Source organism: Anabrus simplex, chromosome 2 (genome assembly GCF_040414725.1).
Source record: "Anabrus simplex isolate iqAnaSimp1 chromosome 2, ASM4041472v1, whole genome shotgun sequence".
Classification (NCBI taxonomy): domain Eukaryota; kingdom Metazoa; phylum Arthropoda; class Insecta; order Orthoptera; family Tettigoniidae; genus Anabrus; species Anabrus simplex.
In genome coordinates, this window is record NC_090266.1 from 456,419,731 (window position 1) to 456,446,509 (window position 26,779).

General features: G+C 37.6%; 1 protein-coding gene across 4 annotated transcripts in view; it reads left to right on the forward strand.

Moving 5' to 3' along the window:
• Pli (E3 ubiquitin-protein ligase pellino) overlaps positions 1 to 26,779 on the forward strand; it is an 826,064-nt gene that overhangs the window by 779,242 nt on the left and 20,043 nt on the right. For all 4 annotated transcript variants that reach the window (XM_067140842.2, XM_067140840.2, XM_067140843.2 and 1 more), the window contains one exon: positions 12,197 to 12,330. In XM_067140842.2, the coding sequence (XP_066996943.1) occupies positions 12,197 to 12,330 (134 nt within the window). The remainder of the gene's footprint in view (positions 1 to 12,196; positions 12,331 to 26,779) is intronic.

Genomic DNA, 26,779 nt, shown 5'->3' on the forward strand with positions numbered 1-26,779 from the left:
TAATCTAAGAATGTTCCCCGAAGGAAAAGATGGCTGTTGAAAACGAACCCAGGAAAGATTAAAAATGATCGGTTTATGATCAGAATAAGTACATCGAAAATCTACAGCCTGTTTCCAGTCATTCGACAGGGTCAGGAATGGAATGAATAAAGCCCCAGCTAGTGCCGACAATAGGAATTGTGCCGGCTGCTGAAGCACTCCTCTGGGGCAATGATCGATGAATGACAAATGAAATGAAATATTGGACAGTGTTGCTGCAGTGAATGATGACAGCGAAAACCGGAGTATCCGGAGAAAAAACTGTCCCGCCTCCGTTTTGTCTAGCATGAATGTCACATGGAGTGACCGGGATTTGAACTACGGAACCCAGCTGTGAGAGGCTGGCGCGCTGCGGCCTGAGCAACGGAGGCTTCTTATAAGTACATTATGAACAGTAAAATCAATTGGTCTCACCTCCTTTCGCTCCCCTCCACCGTTAAGCTTATTTAACACCCCCCCCCCCCCGAAAAAAAAAAGGTGTGTTTCTTTATGTTTAAAGGAGATTCCAAACACCAATGTTCACATCTATTACCTTCAGTTTTGAAGATATAAGTATCCCCATAAAAATAATTCACTTTTTTCACTTCCTTTCACACTTCTCCCCCCCCCCCCCCGCCCCTAAGTGAATTTTCCGGCAAAAAATACTTGTCTCTTTAATAGTACAGGATCTTCTAAATACCAATTATCACAACTCTAACTTCTTCAGTTTTTGATTTACGTGTCATCATGAAAGGAATTCAATTCCTTTTCACTCCCGCCTCCCAGGATGGTTTCTCCCAAAACGTGTATTTCTTTGTTTTTAAAGGAGATCCAAACACTAAGTTTCACGTGTGTAACAACTTTAGTTTTTATTAGATGTATGTATTCTCGTACAATTAAATCAATTAATATTCCCCCCCCCCCCTTCATTGGATTTTCCGAGAATACGTGTTTCTTTAATTTTAAAGCAGGTTCCAAATATCAAATTTCACGCCTGTAACATCTTCATTTTTGTAATATCAGTGGCCTAATTAAAAGAATTCAACACCATTTTCAGTCACTCCACCCAAGTGGTATTCTCGAAAACTAAACATACACGTTTCTTTATTTTTAATAGAGATAAAAAATACCACTTTTCACTTCTGTAACATGTTAAGTTTTTTGAGATATACTGTTGAAATTCTTATTTTAAAATTTCACCCCTTTTTAGTTCCCCTTAAGTGGAATTTCCAAAAACAAATCACCCATGTTTCTTTACATTTACAGGAGATTCCAAATACCCACTTTTTACGTCAGTAACATTTTACGTTTCTCAGATATTGTGTAGATATTGTCTTTAAAAAATTTCACCCTAATTTGTCACTCCTGTTGAACCACCATTACTGGATTTTCCAAAAACAAAAAAATATGTGTTTCTTTATTGTTAAAGAAGATCCCATATACAAATTTCCAGCTCTGTAATGTCTTCAGTTTCTGAGATATACGTATCCTCATTAAAGGCATTCAACCCATTATTCAACCTTTTACACCCCTCCTATTGGGATTTACAGAAAACAAAAAAAATACGTGTTCCTTTAGTTTTCAAGGATATTCTAAATACCAATTTTTATATCTGTAAACTTTTAAAGTTTAAGATGTAGACACACTCATTTTAAAAATTAACCCCCTTTTTCACCCCTCATTATTTGGATTTTCCAAAAACGAAAAAATACCTGTTTCTTTAATTTTAAAGTAGATCCCAAATACGAATTTTCAGGTCTGTAATATCTTCAGGTTCTGAGATATAAGTGCCGGTATCCTGATTAAAGGCATTCAACACCTTTTTCACCCATTTTCACCCCTCCTCTTGGGATTTTCTGAAGACAAAAAAATACGTGTTTCCCTATTTCTAAAAAAGATTCTAAGTACCAATTTTTTACATCTGTAAACTTTCAAAGTTTTGAGAAATAGAAACACTCATTTTAAACATTCGCCCCCCCCTTTTCCCCCTCTCATTAATTGGATTTTCCAAAAACAAAAAAAATATGTGTTTCTTTATTTTTAAAAGAGATCAAAAGTACCAATTTTCAGGTCTGTAATATCTACAGTTTCTGAGATATAAGTACCGGTATCCTGATTAAAGGCATTCAACCCCTTTTTCACCCTTTTTCACCCGTCCTATTGGGATTTTCTGAAAACTAAAAAATATGTGTTTCCTTATTTTCAAAGAAGACTCTAAATACCAATTTTTACATTTGTAAACTTTTAAAGTTTTGAGATATAGATACACTCATATTAAAATTTCATCCCCCTTTTCACACCCTTAGCAACGGAATATCCAAATATCCTCTCTTAGCGAGCACCTACATCTTAATATGAATGTATCCCCAAAATTTCATTTCATTATGTCCAGTAGTTTTGGCTCGGCGATGATGAATCAGTCAGTCAGTCAGTCAGTCAGTCAGGACAAGCTATTTTATATATATAGATGATAGACAGTACATGCCTAGTACATGTGTTTGAAGTCATTCCAGGAGTGCAGGTTCAGTTACCTTCTCCAGTGGGATGTTGGCTTTGAGTAGCATAGCTTTTTTCTTGGAAATAAATGTCTTTACACTCTTAGCTTTTTTTGCTTATCTAGGAGCACAATCCTTGAATCTGGTTTGCGGAGTCATCCTCCACTGCGACCTTATTTTGAACACTGACTAAGAGTTGATAGAAGACATGAAGAACCATGGCGTGACACAAGTCCGGCGCATTACGCACAAAGTCAACGGTGAAGACGTTGCCACTGGTTTTGAACACTGACTAAGAGTTCATGGAAGACATGAAGAACCGCGGCATGACACATGTCCGGCGCATTACGCACAAAGTCAACGGTGAAGACGTTGCCACTGGTGCCTTCATTGTCTCAAGTTGTCAGTGTTACCAGACAAAGTCAAGGTAACAAATTATCGTTGTGATATGAGGCCGTACATCCCGCCTCCTGTGTGATGCTGTCAATGCCCGAGATTTGGACATACTGTATCTCGTCATTCGAATCAGTCTGTGTGTGGTACATGTGGAAGAGGAGCTCACAGCGCGCAGGAGTGCAAAACTCTGTACGGGTGCACTAACTGCTCTGGTCGTCATTCTCCTCGAGATCGGAACTGTCCAACATATCTGAGTGAGAAGAAGATCCAGGAGATCAAGAACCTGGATGGTCTTTACTACCAGGAAGCTGCCGTAAGTTTAATTCCACGAATAAACCTCCCAGTACACTAGACTACAGCATGATAGCTCAGAGTCTCCCAGGTTCGTCATTCACGACATTGTTACCCATGAACATCACTGCACCCAAGGCGGCTGTTGCTCCTGAGAGCAAAGTCCGACACAGCGGGTTGGGGGAGGCCAAATCTCCTGCCCCCACCACCAAGAGGTCGGCAAAAGCTGTGCCCAAGCCAGCGGAGGTGGCATCGTCGACCAGGGCTGGGAAATTATCTTCCAGCCCGTCTAAACACAAAAAGAAGGCAGAGAAGAGGAACACCCTTACTGAGCGCTCCCTCACTTCTCCTGCGAAGGGAAATCATGCCCTCCATCTGGAGGGTATGAGTCTGCACCAGCAGGTACACGCGGTCTAATACCTGTGCGTTCCCCTCGTAGGGGGACTTCCCGCCCCTGGAAAATGTCAAAATTATGGACGGAATGAACATCGAGCTGTCATCTACATTCTGGTTAAGAAAAACCATGATTTTACATTTGGGAATTAAAGTGAATTAAAGCAATAACAAGAAGTTAAAGCGAAATCATCTTATTTAGTGATATGTACAAAATTGGAGCAAATTTCATAGAAAGTAACAAGCTTGAAATTGTATTCAAAAGTTACGTGTGTGAAGATAAATGAAAAGAAAAGAAGTATTTCTCAAGTCGACAGATTGATAGTGCTTAGGTTTAAGAGCACCTTGTCGCTCACAACCTAACTCTCTTAGTCCACACTATGGCACTATTACAGTGGAATTGTAATGCTTATGACAGGCATCTTGCTGAGCTGCGTCAACTCATTAGTGAGTTCGCGACAAGTATAGTCTGTATTCAGGAGACAAACCTCAGACCTAGTCATCATACGGTCTTCAGAAATTTCAGACTATACTTGACAGAACGATATTATGCTTGGGTACCTTTGTTCGTTCTGATGCTAATAGCGAAGAGGTTCCTCTAAGAACCTCACTGGAGGCAGTTGGGGTGTGGGTACCGCTTCCTGTCACAGCAATAGTGTGTAATGTTTATTTTCCACCAGGCCAGCTTCTTAACATAAATGATGTCACTGATCGTATAGATTAGGTTCCACCTCCCTTCCTCTTATTGAGCAATTTTAACACCCATATGGGGCTCTGAAGCACCTTGCTCCAGGGGAAGGGAGTTGGAAACATTAATAACAGAGCTGGGTTTATGTATTTTGAACACCAGGTGAACAAACTCATTTCAGTGTACGTTGCGCCACATACTCTCGCATGGACATAATTATATGCAGCCGAACGTTGGTTCCGCTGTTTCGGTGGAATACACATGATGATCTCTGTGCAACGATGATTTTCCCATTATTCTTACTTTGTTGAAACAGAAATCCGTCGAGGCTCCTCCTCGATGGATTCTTAAGCATGCTGATTAGCCAAAGTTCACATCACTGTCTTTAACGACGCGACCAGGCAGACCGTAGACCGCGAAATAACGTACATAACACAAGTTATTCTTGCTGCTGCTGAGGAGTCCATTCCGTCCTTCTCAGGGACTCCTTGCCAGAAACTCATTCCTTGGTGGAACGAAGAAATTGCAGCAGCTATCAAAGAACGCCGTCGCGCTCATAATCGTTATCATAGGCAGCCTACTATGGCTAACTTGGTAACATTTAAAAAACTCCGTGCTGAGGTGCAAGTTCTTACTCGCCAAAGTATGAAAGCTTTGTGGGAGAGATATGTGTTGTCTATGACATCATATACTCCATAATCTCAAGTGTGGACTAAACTTTGACGTATTTCACGTATTGCAAGTAATCAACTTCATTTTCCGTATCAAAATTTAATCACTAAGTTTTACAATATTTAAAATACTTCCACCGTTTTGATACTTTTTTTGCCTTTTGGCAAATTTATTTGTCAACAGTACATGTTTCGTTTCCTATTTAGGAACATCCTCAGCTGTTATTGTAGCTTAGGTGAATTGCTAAGATTTTAAACAAGTTAATTTGCAGGTACATTGATTCACTTAAAAACTACTAAAAATACCAATTAAATTAAATGATATTAAAAACAATGTAGGGGTTAGTGTGTTAATGATATGAGAACGAATGATTACATAGTTGGTCAGCTTAAAAACTATGTCTATTCATTTGAATAGTTGTTAAAAATCTCATTTTGTTACATTAAAATGACTGTTTACGGTTTAAAGTTTTAAAAATGTTTGACTTCGTAACACTGTTCAAATTATTGAATTTTTTTCTTTGGTTCCTTCCAGGTAACTTGTTATATATTATGAGTTTGCTTGTGGTGCCTTTGTTGGAGTCTAATGTGGAACTTTGAAGTTGATTGCTGATCAGTTTTTGTGAAGGGAGCTTCGTTTCAATTTCTGAAATGAAATAAAATAAGGAAATGGGAATTTGTTTAAAAAAACATGTGTCTTTACATAATAACTAAATGTATAAAAAAGTTCTTTACCTTGCTATTGTTATACTCCAGTTCTACTGTGACCCTGGAGGGACGTTTGTTGCTTTGCGTCTTGTATAGTAATGGTGTGTGCGTTCCGTTGTATGCTCCTCCTTATGGGGAGGCAAGGTTGCGGAGAGGGGAGGGGGCGTGTCGGTTACTGTCACGGCATCAACTTTAGAAGGGCTAGGGAGAGGGGATGTACAAAATGGCAGAGCTTCTAGTGTCAGACCTAAGACGAAATGCTGGTTAATAGAGCAAATGCCTGAAAAGCCATACATCTAATTTTTTGATCTGATTTTTGATATGCTCTATTGGTGGAAAATTATCTAATTCCCTCCATGGGAATTTAGAATTTCCATTTGGAATTGCTAGGCGGGCATTAATTCCATTGTGGAGTTTTATCTCCCGTATGCAGTCATCAGACTGTGCCTCATAAATAGGCTTCTGATAAATTTCACCTGCATACACCCCAGCATCAGTGGGTAGGGTCTGACACATCCCACTCTGACGAATCTAGTGTCAGACCTAAGACGAAATGCTGGTTAATAGAGCAAATGCCTGAAAAGCCATACATCTAATTTTTTGATCTGATTTTTGATATGCTCTATTGGTGGAAAATTATCTAATTCCCTCCATGGGAATTTAGAATTTCCATTTGAAGTGGTATGTTCCGAGCTGTCAGCGGAGAGAAGGCGTGGATTGACGTTAGTAGACGAATAAGTTTGAGTAGCGTTTATAAAAGTAGGAAAGATCAGAATATGAAGATAAAGTTGGAATTCAAGAGGACAAATTGGGGCAAATATTCATTTATAGGAAGGGGAGTTAGGGATTGGAATAACTGACGAAGGGAGATGTTCAATAAATTTCCAATTTCTTTGAAATCATTTAGGAAAAGGCTAGGAAAACAACAGATAGGCAATCTGCCACCTGGGCGACTGCCCTAAATGCAGATCAGTATTGATTGGTTGTCAGTATTGATTGATTGATAAATTTTCTCTCTTAATGTGTTTTTGATCTTATTTAACAACTAGCTGATGTACCCGTGCTTCGCAACGGGATTCTCAGAAAGACTGACTTTGTGGTTTTCCTAACCTGAAATCAACATAGGTCATTACAAAAATGTAAGTATGAATGTAGCGATTAAAAGCAATGCTATCATATAAAATACTCGATCAAATGGAAAGCCGCACGTTTTATCGCTTTTAACGAACAGAGCTGCGGTTAGATTGCGGTGCCAATCTAATAGTCCAAAGTTCCAGAGCCGGGATGACCAGGCCGCAGATTGCCATGAACACTCATCTGCCATTATTCCGCTAAATATGCACACTGTTCATTTCAATCAGTGCCTCAGAGTAGGGATTGAATAGCCCGAATGCTATGATGATCCAGTGTGTTATGTGCCAGTTGTACCAGAAAATTTATAAACCAGGGGAATGGCATGCTAAAGAAGAAAGTTATCTAACTCCCCAGCTACTTCCCATCAATATTCAGACAGGCTGTTACACTCTGTACGACTGGGCGAGTTGACCGTGTGGTTAGCAGTGCGCAGCTGTGAGCTTGCATCCTAGAGATAGTGGATTCGAACCCCATTGTCGGCAGCGCTGAAGATGGTATTCCGTAGTTTCCCACTTTTACACCAGTCAAATGCTGGGCCTGTACCTTAATTAAGGCCTAAGGCACTCCTAGCCCTTTCCTATCCCATCGTTGCCATAAAACCTATCTATGTCGGTGTAATGTAAATCAAATAAAAATACTCTGTACGCAGCAGTAATCCTATCTACCGGAGATGAGGGGCAACAGAAGACACAAAGCACATCACGACAAACAATGGTCAATGTAATGTTATTGTTGATCAATGTCGGCAGCTTTCTATATTGTAGGCCTTCACATTTAGTTTTCTTTCGACTCTGTGATTTGTAAACCATAAATTGTAGTTTCTTATTCTCCAACTTTACATACCGATTTTCATTAAACGCTGTTTACCCATTTTCTCGTTAGTCGGCGCTGATATGGACTTAGTAATAAAAATCCAAATTCATGAATATCTTTGTGATCATAGCCAGTACGGTAACAATGTATAAGACATGAATAATAGGAAATTTGATACTATATAACCTTAGTTATGTAGCATTCATCGATTACACCTCTAATAAGAAATATTTCAGAATTACATTTTAGGCCTTCCCCTAAACTACCATTTCACTCAGCGTGAATAAAATAATTTACAGCCTTGACTATAGCGACCTATTTCCTGACTTTGCATACCGATTTTCATCAAGATAGGACTACTAATAACAACAATATTTGAGAATTAAATTTTAGGCCTTCCCCTAAACTACCATTTTTCTCAGCGTGAATACAATTATTGATAGCCTAGGTTGTAGCAACTTATTCCCCAACTTTGCATACCCATTTTCTTTAAAATACTACCACTAATAACATAAATAGTTGAGAATTCAATTTTAGGCCTTCCCCTAAACTACCATTCACTCAGCGTGAGTAAAATGATTTATAGCTTAGATTGTAGAGGCTCATCCCCCGACTTCACATACCGATTTTCATTAGACCACTAATAACATAAATAGTTGAGAATTCAATTTTAGGCCTTCCCCTAAACTACCATTTCACTCAGCGTGAGCAAAATGATTTATAGCCTAGATGGTAGAGGCTCATCCCCCGACTTCACATACCGATTTTCATTAAATTCTCTTCAACCGTTTTCTCGTGATGCGTGTACATACATACATACATACATACATACATACATACATACAGACAGACAGACAGACAGACAGACAGACAGACAGACAGACAGACAGACAGACAGAAATTACGGAAAAGTAAAAAGTGCATTTCCTTGTTACTATGGACATGACTGATACAGAAATACCATTATTTTCAAATTCTGAGCAATGTACAGACAAAACTCTTATTTTATATATATAGATTACATTTCAGGCCTTCCCCTAAACTACCATTTCACTCAGTGCGAATAACATTATTGATAGCCTAGATTATAGCGACCTATTCCCCGATTTTGCATACCAATTTTCGTGAAGATACAACCACTAATAAAATAAATATTTGAAAATTCAATTTTAGGCCTTCCCCTAAACTACCATTTTTCTCAGCGTGGATAGCCTATATTGTGGTGAATTATTTCCCATCTTTGTCTAGCGATTTTCATTAAGCACGACCACTGATAACATAAATATTTCAGAATTAAATTTCAGGCCTTCCCCTAAACTACCATTTCACTCAGCGTGACTAAAATAATTTATAGCCAAGATTGTAGCGGTTCATCACCTGACTTTACATTCTGATTTTCATTAAATTCTCTTCAGCCGTTTTCTCGTGATGCGTGTACATACATATAGACAGACAGACAGACAGACAGACAGAAATTACGGAAAAGTAAAAAATGCATTTTCTTGTTACTGTGGACATGACCGATACAGAAATACCATTCTTTTCAAATTCTGAGCAATGTACAGACAAAACTCTTATTTTATATATATATATACGGATATATACGGATATATTACGGATATATATATATATATATAGATATATATATATCCGTAATTTAATTAAATTTAAAATATCAGTATTTAGCAAGTAGAAGTAAAGAGTTAGTAGAAATTACAGTAGTTAATTTTGATCTAATACTGCAAGAAGTACTTAAAGTTATATTATTATTAGTATTTTTACTTTAGTGTTTCTTTGAGTCTTAATGAAGTTAATATTTATCAAATCTGTATTATGTAGGTAATTCATTCTTTCGCATATATACATTATAGCTATTCCTATTTTTGCCTTAAATGTCAGTGTTGTTTTGTAGTTCTTAGTACTTTAATTTTCAATCTGTTTTTATGGTATTAATAAGTAATAATATGTATATGGTTAAGTTTAAGAGAGAGCCAAGAACCCTAACTTTGCCATGAAAAATAAAGTTGTCTGTCTGTCTGCTCAAGTATTAATATCTAATTCTATTACTATCAAAGGATAGAGAAAGGTCCACCTATTCAATACTATTAATTTAATATAGTGTCCTCTATAATTGGAACTAGTTTTGACCCTACATACATTGGTTCATCTTCAGCCATGATCTAATTGGAAACATAGGTTTACATACAACCAATAATAAAGAATACAATTTTGTATTTCTTAATTTAAAATCTAAGTCTAAAACAGTGAGGAATTCGGACTACACAATTAAAATTGAAACTAAAATGACACATTAAAACTGTTGTGTTTTGGTGTTGAACTATGTCAATGGCCTTATAGTAACAAAGTGTTCTTGAGTCAATCTGGGGAGTTGGTATTCCTTATCTGTATAGTTGAGCCATTTGATTTATAAATTATCTCTTGTTGATTAGCAAAATGAGTAATGGTTTATATGTAGCTTGAAGGGTACATTCACAACTTGAATAAGTGTTCCTTTCCATCAGATGTAGTGATCTACTGTTTAATTTGGTTTGAAGTGAATGTCCCCATGTTCCTCATAAATTGTGTGCACTTGGCACGGACACTAACACATGACTGACTGTTAAGAGAGAGCAGGATTCCCTCAATCACCAAAAGTTTAGCTTGTTCAGTCATTATTTTTTCCCATCTTTGATTACTGTGAACTAGTTTTTATGGAAATAACAAAAGAATTAATCTTGGAAGTATAACGCACTAAAAATGCATGCCTTAGATATGCTATGGGTTTGTGGTATAACGATAGTTTCTCCCTACTACAAAGAACCACTCCTGTTCCCTCTTAATATTGTTACAAAGTTTGTGTGACCAGCGTATAATACACTAATTTTATCTTGAAGGTAGACTTCATGGTCCAGCTGGATGATGATAAGATGGAAAGTTTAATTTTATAAAGTTCATTATGTTTTCACTGGGATAACAAGTCGTCTTGTCTTGAGCAATATTGAAAAGTTCCTGGAGCTCCCAAAGAATAAATATCAGCTATCAGGAAAATAATTTCTATTGTGTGATTTTGTAGAGTTGTAGTTAGCTGCCAATACGGTATTGAATCGGCAATAAGTACTGCAGAGTTTAAAATGTCAGCAAAGAAGAAAATATTAAATTAGTTTGTTGGGAAAGGGAAGGAAAAAGGTGGAGCGTTAATTTAAATAGTAGAATAACAAACTGACCTCTCATTGCCCAGTTGAATGGCATGATACTTAACACCAACTAGTGCAAACTAAGTTGTTTGTCTGGTGATGATAACTGGAGCTCCTGGTGGGAGGGGCAAAGAAGGAGATGCATTGGAAGTAGATAAAGGAACTAATGGTGTTTACAAAGAAATGGAGTGAAGATTTCATATAATACATTTTTAATTCATTGCATTTAAATTGTGGCACACAATTTCTGTAAAAATGAAATTTCTCTCTTCTGAATCGCTCAGTTTCTTCTTACAGGAACAAGTGTATAGTCTCCATTTTCAGTGCTAAATTCCAGCACTCCAGTGTCTCTGAAGAACTATTGCTGTTGAGACATAAGAACATAACGAAATGTATACTTGTATATTATTATTTATGTATTAGAAGGTACCCTTTTGACAACCTCAAGTCTATGGATTTGCAGCTTCTTAGGGCACTGATTCTGATGAGTATGAGGGCAAGTCAATAAATAAGTCTCAAAACTGAATTGAGGCAAAAATATTCAAAGTAACTTTCTGACACTTATTTCACTTTTCCACATATTCACCCTGTACAGTCAGGCACTTACCTCATCTCTTTACAAGTCCTTGAAAGCCAGCAGCAAAGAAGTCCTTTGGTTGCTGTCACAGCCAGCGTGTAATCTCGTAGATTACGGCACCATCTGTATCAAAATGACGGCCACCAAAATGATTTTTTTAGGGGCCCAAACAGATGAAAATCACTGGGGGCTAAGTCAGGACTCTACGGTTGATGTTCCAAGTGCTCCCCATCTCGGATGCTTTTCCTTCCATGGTTAAACGTCTGGATCCAATTGAACACAGCATTCTGTGAGAAGCAGTTTTCTCCATAGACGGGATGCATTTTGCGATGCTCTTCTTCTGTGGACAGTCCTTTGGCCCACAAAAAACGCACAAATGCACGCTGTTCTTCTCGTGTACAGTCATGCAACACATGTTCCATCGTGCACTAACAGCCTCTGACTGACTTGAGTGCCTGCGAGAAGTCGTACGACAAGCATACATATGCTGCCATCTGCTGGCAAAACTTGCGCGCGTAATTTCAAATGGTATAAGGCATACACATGTTTGTGACTTATTTATTGACTCACCCTCGTATTATGGAGGAGACAAGGTAACCTTCTCCATCTTAACATGAATGAGAAATTTTGCTTTTGTGAATGGATGCAAAATATGATAGATAAATAGAACTCTTTAACCAGTCTATTGTAGAAAATAATTTCGAAAGTACTGTTGTAAAGGTTCTTAATTTGTTGTTGAAAATATTTTAAAAAGTAGCATTGTAAAGGCCCTAAATTTGTTTTGTCTCATCCATTTAGATATAAACTCTAATTTTCAGATGGGACCTGTTGTGAAGCTTTGTATGGGAATCGAGCCAGCATTTTATGTAGACATTGGACCACCTGAAGATGTTGGCCCTCCAACATTTGCTTTCAATCCCTGTGGTCACATGGCTACTGAGAAGACTGTGAAGTGAGTAGATATTTTATCCATTTGTGTTTGTAGTACTTAATAATTTGAAAACTTTTCTGAAAATGCACTGCCTGACAAAAAAGTTGAAGCTCCCATAAGGGAAGGAGGAAACAAAATTAAACGTCACGTGTTGAGAGGGTGTGTTATGTTATTTCAGTGATTACAAAATCAAGTCAAATTTACAAAGAACTTATCAGTATGATATTACAACCTCTCTGGCCTGGATGCATGCTCGAATTCAGTTGGGAAGGGTGTCATAAAGCCATTGTATCCTCTCTTGAGGCAAGTTGGCTCACAACTATTGTAACTGGTCCTTGATATCCTGGACACTGGCACTGGAATGGAGTTGACGTCCAACCTGTTCCCACGCGTTCTATGTATGAAAACACTTTTCCGCCTTGTCAGTACTTCACCCACCTTTCTACCAGAGTGTGTTAATCAGGGTCATTTAATTAAGTCTTTACTTTATGATCAAATGAAAAATAGCACAAGTTACCACTACAAATCTAACACAAATTAGACCCTAGTTTATAGTATAGTCACACACATGGTTACAAACTTTATTCTTACATATTTATAGACGCCGAGGCTCTATTGTCGGCAATCACTCCATAAATTATTTAGTCAAATTCATCTCATAAATTAATCATTTAATTAACATCAACAATTTCTATCTCATTGCTATCTTGCTGATTTGTCTCGTATCTATCTTGGTCCATTTTTTCTTCACTGTAATATCTGTGAGCACATTCTTTCATCTTGTATCTCGTCATCTCTGCTAGTTACTGGCATATTCAATGCCTCTTTTTATTATTATCTCATTATTTATCAATCTAGGCTAGAGCTCTAATTCATCGAGCTAATTACATCATAATCACATGTCGTCTTCTGTGCTTTAAAGATGAATTTAATTTATTCTTCAAGACGTGGCAATTCCAGGCTCTGTCTATTTCACCTATTAATTACATTCAGGGATATCACTTTATGCTCATGATTGCATATTCCTACCTCTTGCTTGGACCTTATAATCGTATGCATCTCAATACTGTCATCTCCTGCAAGCTAGCAATGACTTCAATTTTTACCAAGATGGCATTACTCCTTTTGTCCTCAAAACATGATTGCCTACACAATAGGTTTTCAGTTCTACAATTCAAATTCGCGGATAATGACGAATCTGTCTATTTAAATTCAGATGTGGGATTATTATCATTATTCAAAGATACAGAACTATACCTCATCACTTAATGATTATACGCTACCTCAGCTGAATTCATTATCCGTTCAACAATATAAATTTCATAATCATTATCACTTCAGTATTTAATTTTCTTTACCTTATTGCTGCGTCGTTGGCTGCTACTGCATCCTGTAGGTCCTCGCTTTCGTAGCGATGTTACTCCATGGTAGACATCGTAGTCACATTATGAGACACGTAACACACACGAATTGAATTCATTTTAAATACACAGATCACACACATTAACTTCTTTCTCGTTTCTTGATGCTTATCCTATGGTACAGATTTACTTTCAAAAAATAAAATTTTACAATTAAATTATGATCTTAGTTTGCATCTGGAATAAATTGATTCCTCTAACCCATGTTGTTCTCTACCGATTAGCGGTTCAAACTTCTGCTTCCTGTAGTCGCTTTCCCGTTTCTTGTCAATTGTTAGTAAACAAGATTATACTGTCAAATTTTTTATTATGGACACTCGAGTTTAGGCTTTAATTACAAACGAACCAATAGGCCTATTACAATGCAAGTTATACGAATATTTTCCTTGTTTAATTCTACATTAGCTTATATAAGACACATTGTTTTCGACGTTCATTAAATATTCCTTATTTGTGGTTTAATAAATATTGCCCGGGTTTTTGACTTCTTCTCTAGGAAGCGCTCACTTAGGAATATATACAAGGAAAACTACTTGTCTGATGGTAATGAAAGTTTTATATGTTATAACCACATGTATTTGTAGTGTAATACTCAAGTTACAATTTTTTTTAACCACCCCGAAAAAGTTATCATTTTTCTAAAGGAACTCCTTCTCAGCCCAGGATAAACGTACAGCAGCACACTTGGGCTTGTTTTGAAGCACTCAGTCATGGTTATCAGAAACTATAACAACTGTAACCATGCAGTGTGGTACCGAATTTATGAAGAGTAATATTGAAACGAGGTTTTGTGTACGCCGGACCGTGAGATTAACAGCAGGCCGGGTGGTGAAATCTGGTGCAGTGTTGCCGCGTTCAGTAGTAATCACGCGCGCAACAAACACAACTTGTCGTTTACTTTCAACCTTTAATTTATTTCCTCTTATAAATTCCACTTCCCATCACCTTTTCTCATAAGGGCTTTGGACCTTAAATGGCAGGTTTAAAAATGGTTGACTTCCTAATTTAGAAATATCACACTGTACAATTTTTACAGGAGTTATTTGCATTATTATTTACATATAATTACAATATTTAATTCTATCAATTTTCTTCGTCTGAAAAATCACTGTGTTCTGATGAATCGGTGCTGCTCTCATTCATGTTGATTATGACTGGCTCGAAATAAGGGGCATTTTCAGACAGTCCATCTTTTTCCCAGTTGTAGTCTTCAATTTTCTTAGCGTGTTTAATACATTCTTTCCATAGTTCAGGGTTCACAGTACGTAATTCTTCTCGGCATAAAGCGTTAATTGCTTCCATACCTCCACCATTTTCAAATGTGTTAGCCATATTTGTTTTTTCTATTATCCCTCTTACGTAAGCCCAAATGAGCTTGATTGGATTGAGTTTGCAATGGGCCATTGGTAACCAAACAAGCTGTACATCTGGTCGAAGTCATTTAGTCAGTTTTTCCAGCTTCTTTACCAGTGTTTGAAAATCAGACCAACCGGGCGAGTTGGCCATGCGGTTAGTGGCGCGCAGCTGTGAGCTCGAATGCGGGAGATAGTGGGTTCAAACCCCACTGTCGGCAGCCCTGAAGATGGTTTTTTGTGGTTTCTCATTTTCACACCAGGCAAATGCTGGGGCTGTACCTTAATTAAGGCCACGGCCGCTTCCTTCCTATTCCTAGGCCTTTCCTGTCCCATGCGATGTAAAGCAAATAGCAAAATAATAATAATAATAATAATAATAATAATAATAATAATAATAAGGCCTGACAAGGACGATCAGCTCTGATTTAGTTAATTTGTTATAATAGTCAACTCCTAGCCCGCCTGGTGGCCATGATCGTTAAGGCGCTGAAGTCTAAAACGGTCTAACACCGAGGTTAGCCGGTTCGAGTCCCGTTGGTCGAAAAAATTTTCACCATCAGAATGTTGGCCGGCAGGGTAGGGGAGGTGGTGGTATACAATTTCTAATCACTAGATTGCGTGCCAAAAGCCTGGATTAAATTCCAAACCTCTCCGCAGTGCTCATATGGAGTGAGGGCATATGACGCTGTTGATGGTGATTCGTCCGTCGGATGGGGACGTTAAGCCTTGAGCAGACCCCTTGGTGCTATTCGACAGGAGTAGGCTATGTGCCGGCACCGGGTTTCACCCTCTCCCTACTATCATATATCACGTCATTCATTTCATCTCTCATTAACTCCTCTGATGAGGTTGACGTCAGGAAGGGCATCCGGTCATAAAAAACCGCCACGACAAATTCATCTCACCTCATACCCGACCCCGTAGGGAAACGGGACAAGGGCTGGACAAACAAACAAACAAACAGTCAACTCCAGGTGGTAGTAAAATATTCTTTGATGTTATCCAAGATATAATTTCAGGTTTCAGCCATGACATGTTCGGGTTTTAAGATGAAGGATCGACCATTGTATGATATGGAGGTTGATCTAAAACGATAGCCGACCTTTGAAGCAATAAACTCAGGACTTTCGTGAACCATTCTTCATAATGAGTCGAGTTCATCTCATTGTGGTAATCACCACTTCCTTTCTTGCCAATAAAACAAAGTTCTGCACAGTCAAGAAATCCTTCTTCATTTCCGATGTGTAAAATTATGATGTGTTTCCCAGCTCCAGACTGTGTTTTGAAGCCTCCACGCCATCCATAAATTTGCTTAATGTACCCTCTGTACAGGTTATAGTTGTCAAAGTTGTTTTCTAAAGCTTCAACCACGTTTTTTTGCCACCCATATTTCATAGTATGGTTCTGTCCGCACTAGGTCTCATCTGTAAAGAAGATCTTGTAGCCTTGTGCTGAAGTCTCTAATTCATCCAAGGTAGGTATGTCGGGATGCAGCAACTGTGGAATTTATAAGAGGGAATAGAATTAAAGGTTGAAAGTAAACGACAAGCTGTGTTTGTTGCGCGAGTGATTACTACTGAACGCGGCAACACTGCACCAGATTTCACCACCCGGCCTGCTGTTAATCGAACGGTCCAGCATACACAAAACCTCCTTTCAATATTACTCTTCATAAATTCGGTTCCACACTGTACGTTACAGTTGTTGTAGTTTCTGAACCATGATTGAGTGCTTCAAAACAAGCCCAAGTTTGCTGCTGTACGTTTATCCTGGGCTGAGAAAGAGTTCCTTTAAAAAAATAAGAGCTTTTTTCGGAGTGGGTGAAAAAAATTGTAAGTTGAGTATTACACTACAAATACATGTGGTTATAACAAATAAAACTTTCATTACCATCAATCAATCAATCAATCAATCAATCAATCAATCAATCGATACTGATCTGCATTTAGGGCAGTCGCCCAGGTGGCAGATTCCCTATCTGTTGCTTTCCTAGCCTTTTCCTAAATGATTTCAAAGAAATTGGAAATTTATTGAACGTCTCCCTTGGTAAGTTATTCCAATCCCTAACTACCTTTCCTATAAATGAATATTTGCCCCAGTTGTCCTCTTGAATTCCAACTTTATCTTCATATTGTGATCTTTCCTACTTTTATAAACGCCATTCAAACTTATTTGTCTACTAATGTCATTCCACGCCAACTCTCCGCTGACAGCTCGGAACATACCACTTAGTCGAGCAGCTCTTCTTCTTTCTCTCAATTCTTCCCAACCCAAACTTTACAACATTTTTGTAACGCTACTCTTTTGTCGGAAATCACCCAGAACAAATCGAGCTGCTTTTCTTTGGATTTTTTCCAGTTCTTGAATCAGGTAATCCTGGTGAGGGTCCCATACACTGGAACCATACTCTAGTTGGGGTCTTACCAGAGACTTATATGCCCTCTCCTTTACATCCTTACTACAACCCCTAAACACCCTCATAACCATGTGCAGAGATCGGTACCCTTTATTTACAATCCCATTTATGTGATTACCCCAATGAAGATCTTTCCTTATATTAACACCTAGATACTTACAATGATCCCCAAAAGGAACTTTCACCCCATCAACGCAGTAATTAAAACTGAGAGGACTTTTCCTATTTGTGAAACTCACAACCTGACTTTTAACCCCGTTCATCATCATACCATTGCCTGCTGTCCATCTCGCAACATTTTCGAGGTCACGCTGCAGTTGCTCACAATCTTGTAACTTATTTATCACTCTATAGAGAATAACATCATCCGCAAAAAGTCTTACCTCCGATTCCACTCCTTTACTCATATCATTTATATATATAAGAAAACATAAAGGTCCGATAATACTGCCTTGAGGAATTCCCCTCTTAATTATTACAGGGTCAGATAAAGCTTCACCTACCCTAATTCTCTGAGATCTATTTTCTAGAAATATAGCAACCCATTCAGTCACTCTTTTATCTAGTCCAATTGCACTCATTTTTGCCAGTAGTCTCCCATGATCCACCCTATCAAATGCTTTAGACAGGTCAATCGCGATACAGTCCATTTGACCTCCAGAATCCAAGATATCTGCTATATCTTGCTGGAATCCTACAAGTTGAGCTTCAGTGGAATAACCTTTCCTAAAACCGAATTGTCTTCTATCGAACCAGTTATTAATTTTGCAAACATGTCTAATATAATCAGAAAGAATGCCTTCCCAAAGCTTACATACAATGCTTGTCAAACTTACTGGCCTGTAATTTTCAGCTTTATGTCTATCACCCTTTCCTTTATACACAGGGGCTACTATAGCAACTCTCCATTCATCTGGTATAGCTCCTCCGACCAAACAATAATCAAATAAGTACTTCAGATATGGTACTATATCCTAACCCATTGTCTTTAGTATATCCTCAGAAATCTTATCAATTCCAGCTGCTTTTCTAGTTTTCAACTTTTTATCACATCAACTGTTATCATATGTAAATTTTAATACTTCTTTAGCATTAGTCTCCTCCTCTATCTGGACATTATCCTTGTAACCAACAATCTTGACATACTGCTGACTGAATACTTCTGCCTTTTGAAGATCCTCACATACACACTCCCCTTGTTCATTAATTATTCCTGGAATGTCCTTCTTGGAACCTGTTTCTGCCTTAAAATACCTATACATACCCTTCCATTTTTCACTAAAATTTGTATGACTGCCAATTATGCTTGCCATCATGTTATCCTTAGCTGCCTTCTTTGCTAGATTCAATTTTCTAGTAAGTTCCTTCAATTTCTCCTTACTTCCACAGCCATTTCTAACTCTATTTCTTTCCAGTCTGCACCTCCTTCTTAGTCTCTTTATTTCTCTATTATAATAAGGTGGGTCTTTACCATTCCTTACCACCCTTAAAGGTACAAACCTGTTTTCGCATTCCTCAACAATATCTTTAAACCCATCCCAGAGTCTGTTTACATTTTTATTTACCGTTTTCCACTGATCATAATTACTTTTTAGAAACTGCCTCATGCCTGCTTTATCAGCCATATGGTACTGCCTAATAGTCCTACTTTTAAGACCTTCCATTCTATCGCATTTATTTTTAACTACCACAAAAACAGCTTCATGATCACTAATACCATCTATTACTTCAGTTTCCCTATAGAGCTCATCTGGTTTTATCAGCACGACATCCAGGATATTTTTCCCTCTGGTTGGTTCCATCACTTTCTGAATCAGCTGTCCTTCCCATATTAACTTATTTGCCATTTGTTGGTCATGCTTCCTGTCGTTCGCATTTCCTTCCCAATTTACATCTGGCAAATTCAGATCTCCCGCTACAATCACATTTCTTTCCATGTCGTTTCCCACATAGCTGACTATCCTATCAAATAATTCTGAATCCGCGTCAGTGCTACCCTTTCCCGATCTGTACACTCCAAATATATCAAGTTGCCTATTATCTTTAGAAATGAGCCTTACACCTAGAATTTCATGTGTCTCATCTTTAACTTTTTCGTAGCTTACAAATTCTTCTTTCACCAGAATGAACACTCCCCCTCCCACCCTTCCTATCCTATCTCTACGATACACACTCCAGTGCCATGAGAAAATTTTTGTATCCATTATATCATTTCTCAGCCATGATTCAACTCCTATTACAATATCTGGTAAATATATATCTATTAAATTACTTAATTCTATTCCTTTCCTTACAATACTTCTACAGTTCAACACTAACAATTTTATGTCATCCCTACTTGATTTCCAGTTCCCTGTTCCCTTATCACCGCTCCCTAGGCCATCCCGTTTCCCTGAATGTACCTCCCTATTACCCTTCCAAACAAATTTCCTAACTTATACGTACCACTGCGGTTTAAATGAATGCCATCAGACAAGTAGTTTTCCTTATATATATTCCTAAGTGAGCGCTTCCTAGAGAAGAAGTCAAAAACCCGGGCAATATTTATTAAACCGCAAATAAGAAATATTTAATGAACATCGAAAACAATGTGTCTTATGTACACTAATGTAGAATGAAACAAGGAAATTATTGGTATAACTTGCATTGCAGTAGGCCTATTGGTTCATTTGTAATTAAAGCCTAAACTCGAGTGTCCAAAATAAAAAGTCTGACAGTAGATCAACTACCTCGTTCTCTCGACTAGCCTCTCCGGAATGTCCTTGGCCGTCTTCGCCTCCTGTAACCTGAATTCCTGTCTGTCAGCTATCCTGCTACCTCTTGCAAACTGTGGCATTAAATGAGCTTGCTTACACTGCCCTTCCACTGCTACTGTTTTATTTTATTTTCTACCAATCCTCGTATTATTGTATCTGCATCTCTGACATTAAATTCTCTTCAAAGTTCTGCATTTGAGTTAATTAAATTAATTGTTACTTTTTCAATTAACCCATTCACGTACCATTTAACTGAACTTATTTTTGCCTTGGTGTACCATTTCTTTTCATTACTTTACGTGATTTTATCACAGACACTGAAGAATGCACGCTTTACAGCAACTTAATGAGAGGAAATATCCATATTACTGTCAGATGTACTTTGTGAAGTCTTTATGTATATGGTAGATCATAAAACAGTCATATACGTGCAGCGCCACCTTGTACTGGTGGCATTCAAATGAAGATTCCTTCCTCAGATCCTGTGTCACACAGACTTTGCATCTCCATGATGGGATAACATTCTCCGTTGTTGGGGGTATTTTGGTTGGAAAGTGTCTCAAGTGCCTCCTTTGAAGTCTCAGTGGTGTATCCTCAGGGCTTGGGCATCCCTATTTTGGATAGTCAGGCAAGGTCACACTTGCCAACAGCTGTTCAGCCAAATTGATCCGGAAGCTGGTAAAGCCTATTTGCTTCTTGTCAGGGTTGAGGATGCAATGAATGATGTTGGAATTCAGATGTGTCATGTCTAGCATGTAGAAGTATATTTTTGTATCCTTTTACATACTTCCTCATCAAGGGGAATGATGTGAGTCTCTGATCATGGAAATCAGCACCAGCCATTCCATAGTTGTAGTCAACAACAAGATTGGTTCTGAACTTCTTTTTTTTTTCCATTATACTTTACCACTTCAAGGAAATCTGGCCTTCATTTCATCCACAGATACAGGAAACCAGTGTTCCTTTTCTTATGACATTATCCTATTTATATCCTCAGCAACTGATACAAGATATTTACTTGCATAAGCATTTGTCTCATTGGTTAGATGTTCCCAAAAGTCTGCTGTTAAGAAATTTCTTTACAACTTGCAGTTTGTTCGGGCATTGTCCTAGGTGCCTTTGAAAAACACTATTTCACCAGTTGTGATGCATTACTTACTTTCTCCCAGTTCCATTCATATCGTGTAAAATATGATTAGAAGCCGTTGGTGTGGCATCAGTTGTAGGCCTAAAATTCAGTGACATATTTGATGGCAAAACAGCATTTCGTTCACCCCTACCAGCGCTCACGTCACTATCACACAAACTACTTTCACTACTTTAATTTCCACTAAATTCTTCGTCGCTAATTTTTATATCAATGTCACTTTCTTCTAAAAATTCCCTTACAATCGTTTCGTCACTCAACTTGGATTTCGCTTACGATGAGGTTGCTAAGATACAGGTTATTCTTTGCACGGAATAACTGCACAGAAGTGTTTATCGAATACATCAATGAAATAAAATAGTGCTTCCATCTGTCAAGAGGTTACCTTACTAATACCAAATCCTTCCACAAAGGAAACCGGCTTGGAGCGGGTCCGGAAATAACACTGCGTGCGGATGGAGAGATCCGTCTTTGTACCGGAGTGCAGTCGAGAGGCAGGACGAAGAGATCCGTCAAAGTACGTCAAGTGGTTAAACAATTCTGATAAAAGTTTATGTATTTTCCTAACTGACAGTAAGCCGTAATAATGAAAGCATCACACTGTTTGCTAACTGCACGACTTAATACTGTAAACAGACTGCGAGTTCAAGTAACTGACGCATACTGTTCAGAACTACTAACTGTCGCCTGGTGACAAAACAATACTCTGTTGTTTCAAAACTCACTGACTGTTCAATACTCACTGACGATTCAAACTTCACTGTCAGTTTCCAACATTGTCCGTTCACAACCCACTGTCGATTCAACTTCACTGTTTCAAGGATTGCGCGGCTCAATTTGTAATATTCTCAAAACCAAGCCCCAGAACTAATTCTTGAAGAGGGGATGGTGGAATGATACTGTTAATTCACGTTGATTTTGCTTGTGTCTGCAGCTTAATTAATCAAATAACTCTTGTCTATGATTCCAAAATTGATGCCGTGCACTGCTCCAAAATATTATAAAAATCGTTCGTTCGCATTCAAATAAACTGATAAGCATCACTGGTGTTATTTCTCCTGGTGGATTTTTAATGACACATACCCATTCGGCATCTTTAGGGTGAATCCATTTCACACATGTTCATGATGCAGTTGCTGATAATTAATTATTCCTGCTATAGTTTAGTACTCAAATCATCACAGAAAATATTCTTATTTTTTTAAAGATGAGAGCACAATATTTTATTCTTAATTCACTCGTCGGTAGTGAAAATGAACTAACTGATGTTGTCAGTTCCGTACGGCAGTTACAGTTTCCGGTTTTGTGATTGGTAGAATAATGCCTACAGCCCTTATGACATCGTATGACAAGGACCAAACCACTTTAACAAGGGGTGTCGGGTGTATCTCTGTCTCTTGCTGCTATCTTGGCTTTCCTCGTCTTTCTTTAAGGTGTGGTCGCTATTGTTCCAACATTCGCTTTCACATGGGAAGATTTCACTGGGATGCCCCAAGTCGGCTTGTTAGATTTTATTGGAGGCATTTATGATTTTTGGGTCTTACCGGACGTGACTAGAAGCAAGTCTTGGAGATGTACTTTCTCCCTGGAAGGTCTCTTTGTTGCTGTACAAGGAAATACCTTTACTGAATTCATTGTGTGCAGTTTCACATATCGAAATTTGATAAATTGATTAATTTATCCACGATCATATTCACCTTATGGGTGCAGTATATACATATTTTCTCTAGAGTCCATTTTTTCCTTTCATTGTCATGTGCAGTATTTTCATGTCTTTATCTATTTCCGTAAAATCATGACTAAACACCTACATGTGTTTGCCCATTGCTGAGAACCTTCTGTGTTTAACTGCATTCATGTGCTCCATGTATCTAGTCTTCAAACTCCTACCTGACTGTCCTATATATTGCTTCCCACAACTTCGGCACTTGATGCAGTACTCCCGATTTGTTGAACTTAACTGGACCTATTCATTTCATGTGAATTGAATAAAATTCTCTTATTATTGTTGTTTGTCTTCCATGCAATGTCATTGCCTTTTTTGTTAAAAATCTTTTTTATTCCATACGAGTATCTGTTGTAGAATGTTATTACAGCCACGTTCTTTCTTTCTATCTTTCTTTCTTTCTTTCTTTCTTTCTTTCCTTCTTTCTTTTCTTCTTCCAAAGTTGATCTGTGTTTATTTACTAACTTGCTCTTTATTTTGTCTACATATTTCTTCAAATATCCATTTCTATTTGCAATTTCATATATTGTATTCATGTGTTTTTTGGAAGTTTAAGGGAAATTCAAGGGCCCTATTAATCATACTGTAAAATGTCTAATGGAAACAAGAGAGGTCCGCCTATTCAATACCATATAATGTTATAAGATAAATTATAACATTTTATTATACTTAGTACCGGTTTCGATGCTGGTATGCATCATCATCAGCCAAAAATAAGAAAAATATACATCGACAAGGTTACAATAAACAATGCATAAAGTATACAAAAATTTTACAAAACTGGCAAGACCTAATTAAAAACAAGATCCATAAACATTAACTTATGACCTAACCTAAAAATAGCACCAACTGTCTTAAAACTTGGAATATACGTCCTCTTGACAAAAGTCCTCTGAATCTAAAAACATTAAACCATGTGCGAGCAGATTAAATTGAGCCGAGGACAAAAAAACAAATGCTTCACTATCATAAAAGTCCAAGAGCATATTTTTTTATTTCGTAAGAACATATGTATAAAAGGTTTTCTTGCTGAACATCCACTGAGTATTAGAGTAACAGGTGCAAGAATTAAGAAACCATTTTTCTATTGGATAAAAATGGCTGTAAAATGTTGCTTTCTTCTGCTGCCCTGGATGGTTGGAGTCATTCCTAATAATAGTACTAGTAGTCATTTCTTTTCTAAAAACCTGTTACTCTAATTCCCTATTATTTCTCGTTATTTTGATGTCTAAATAGTTCAGTGATCCTTCTTCCTTTCACTCCATTGAAAATTTGATATCTTTGTCTATTTCGTTCACCCTTCTTGTATTTCTATCGGACCTATTTTCCGTTCATCTATAATAAGAAAACATCATCCATGTATCTCACCCATTTGATTAATCCTTTAATTTTCTCAGTTATCTTATTCGATTCCAAATAGTCCATGTAAATATTCGCCAGAATATCAGACGCTGGGGAACCCATAGCCAACCCCTTCTCCTGTTTGTATATTTTTTCATTAAACCTGAAATAATTGTTCTCTAATGTGTATGTTAACAACTTGATACATTTTTCAGTCTCTATTTTACTTAACCTGCTGTGTACTCTTAAATTCCTTCTAACAATATTTATCGTTTTAGAGATGGGAATGTTGGAGTAAATGTCTTTAATGTCAAGACTATGAATTGTGTAATTTTTCTTCATTTCAGTATTCCTACTTCTGTTGCAGAAATTGCTTGTATTACTGACTCTTGCCTCAGTTGTGAATTTAAAATGCTTCCTGAAGAATACCTGTATAAATTTGGCCAAACCGTATTTCAGGCTATTTCTATAGTTTACTATCGGTCATATGGGAATTTCTTACTTATGGATTTTGCGCAATGCCCTCATAGTGAGCATTCCCGAGTTCATATTTATTAGACTATTCGCGTCCTCAGAGTCTAAAACAAATCCTACTTCTTTCAACATCTTTTTAAAATTCTTTTGATCTATGTTCGTCGGATCTTTCTTAATTAAAGTGAATTTGCCATTCTTTAGAACCTCCTCTGTTTCATCAATATATTCTTGTTTATTCATTAGAACGATCATATTACCCTTGTCCGCTTTGGTTACTGTAATATTCTTGCTTTCAATTTTCCCTTTCAATCCTTTAATTTTCTTATTTATTATGATCGCTTCTTTATCTTTGTACTCTGTTATATTGGAAAATTTTTGTGGAAAGCAATATATATAGGACAGATGTGTTCTTATGTAATTCAGACCTCCGACCTATTAGAGAGACACGTGGATAGAAAATATTCGAGTTTTTACTCATGGACAAGAGGCTGAGCATCACAGCATTGACACTGGAACACACAAGATAACATGCCTATTTGTACCTTCCATTTTACTTTATCATGAACTTTCAACAATATTTTCATGTTATTCCTTAATTTTAATCTTAATGTTACTTTAATTCAAGGTGTTTTACTGAAAATGACTCGTAGTGAGTTGAAACATGTCTAATTAAACAAGATGAAACTAATGTATTGACTTAGGAGGATCATAAATACTATTTTGGCACTAATGTAAGAAGACGTAATCAAGATAAGTTGAAAGAAAATAATGTGAAGGATTGCTTCAAGGACATTGTTGCATGAAAAGGCTGAAGGAAACACAATAGATGAAGAGTGAACAGTTGTGAAGAATGAGATCAGTATGGCTGCTGAAGAAAAGTTAGGAATGGCGCGATCAAGTAAGTGTCAGTGGATAACTCGGGAGATATTACACCTGACTGAGGAATGGCGAAAATACAATATACTGGTAAGTCAATAAAGAATGAGGTAGAAAGTGCTGGTCAGCTAAGGAAGAATGGCTGAAAGAAAAGTGCAAGGATGTTGAAAGTTGTATGGTTGTAGGAAAGGTAGATAATGCATACAGAAAATTTGAGGAAATCTTTGTAGAAAGGAAAACTTGGTGTATGAATATTAAGAGCTTAGATGAAAACCACTTTTAGGGAAAGAAGACAAGACAGAAAGATGGTAGGAACATATTAAACAATTGTAGCAAGCGAAAGAATTAGATAAGTTTCTGGATCAAGAAAAGGCTGCTGATGAAATGGGAGACCCAATTGTGAGGTCATAATTCGACGGAGCTTTGAGAGATCTGAATAGGAACTAGGCACCTGGAATAGATGACATTCCATCAGAATTACTGACCCTCTGAGGAGAAACCAGCATGGCAAGGTTATTCCATTTAGTGTGGAGGATGTATGATACATACATCATACATCATGTGTGATACAATGGTTCATAGTGTGGGTTACTGTAGTCATGTCCTAGTTTGTGAACCATGGGCAACAGCTGAGTGGCCTAGTAAGTGGTTCTGAGAGTCGGGATGCCAGTTGCTATGGAATAGGATTGGGCATCTTCGACGTATTTTGAATCGTGGCCCTCCTTGTGCTCAGGTGGCTAGGACTATGCAATCTATCAGTGGTCCCCAACTCGTTAGAGTTGAGATCCTCACTTGGACTATGTGTAAGTAAGGGTAGCATCCTACTTCACAGAATTTTTCATCAAGCCCACTCGCAACATTGTAAGCAAGTGTCGGACCTATGGGAGTAACTGAGTCCCACTCCCATTGACAGGTGACGGACCCCTTAGAAACAACTTGGCGAACAAAATGGAATTCG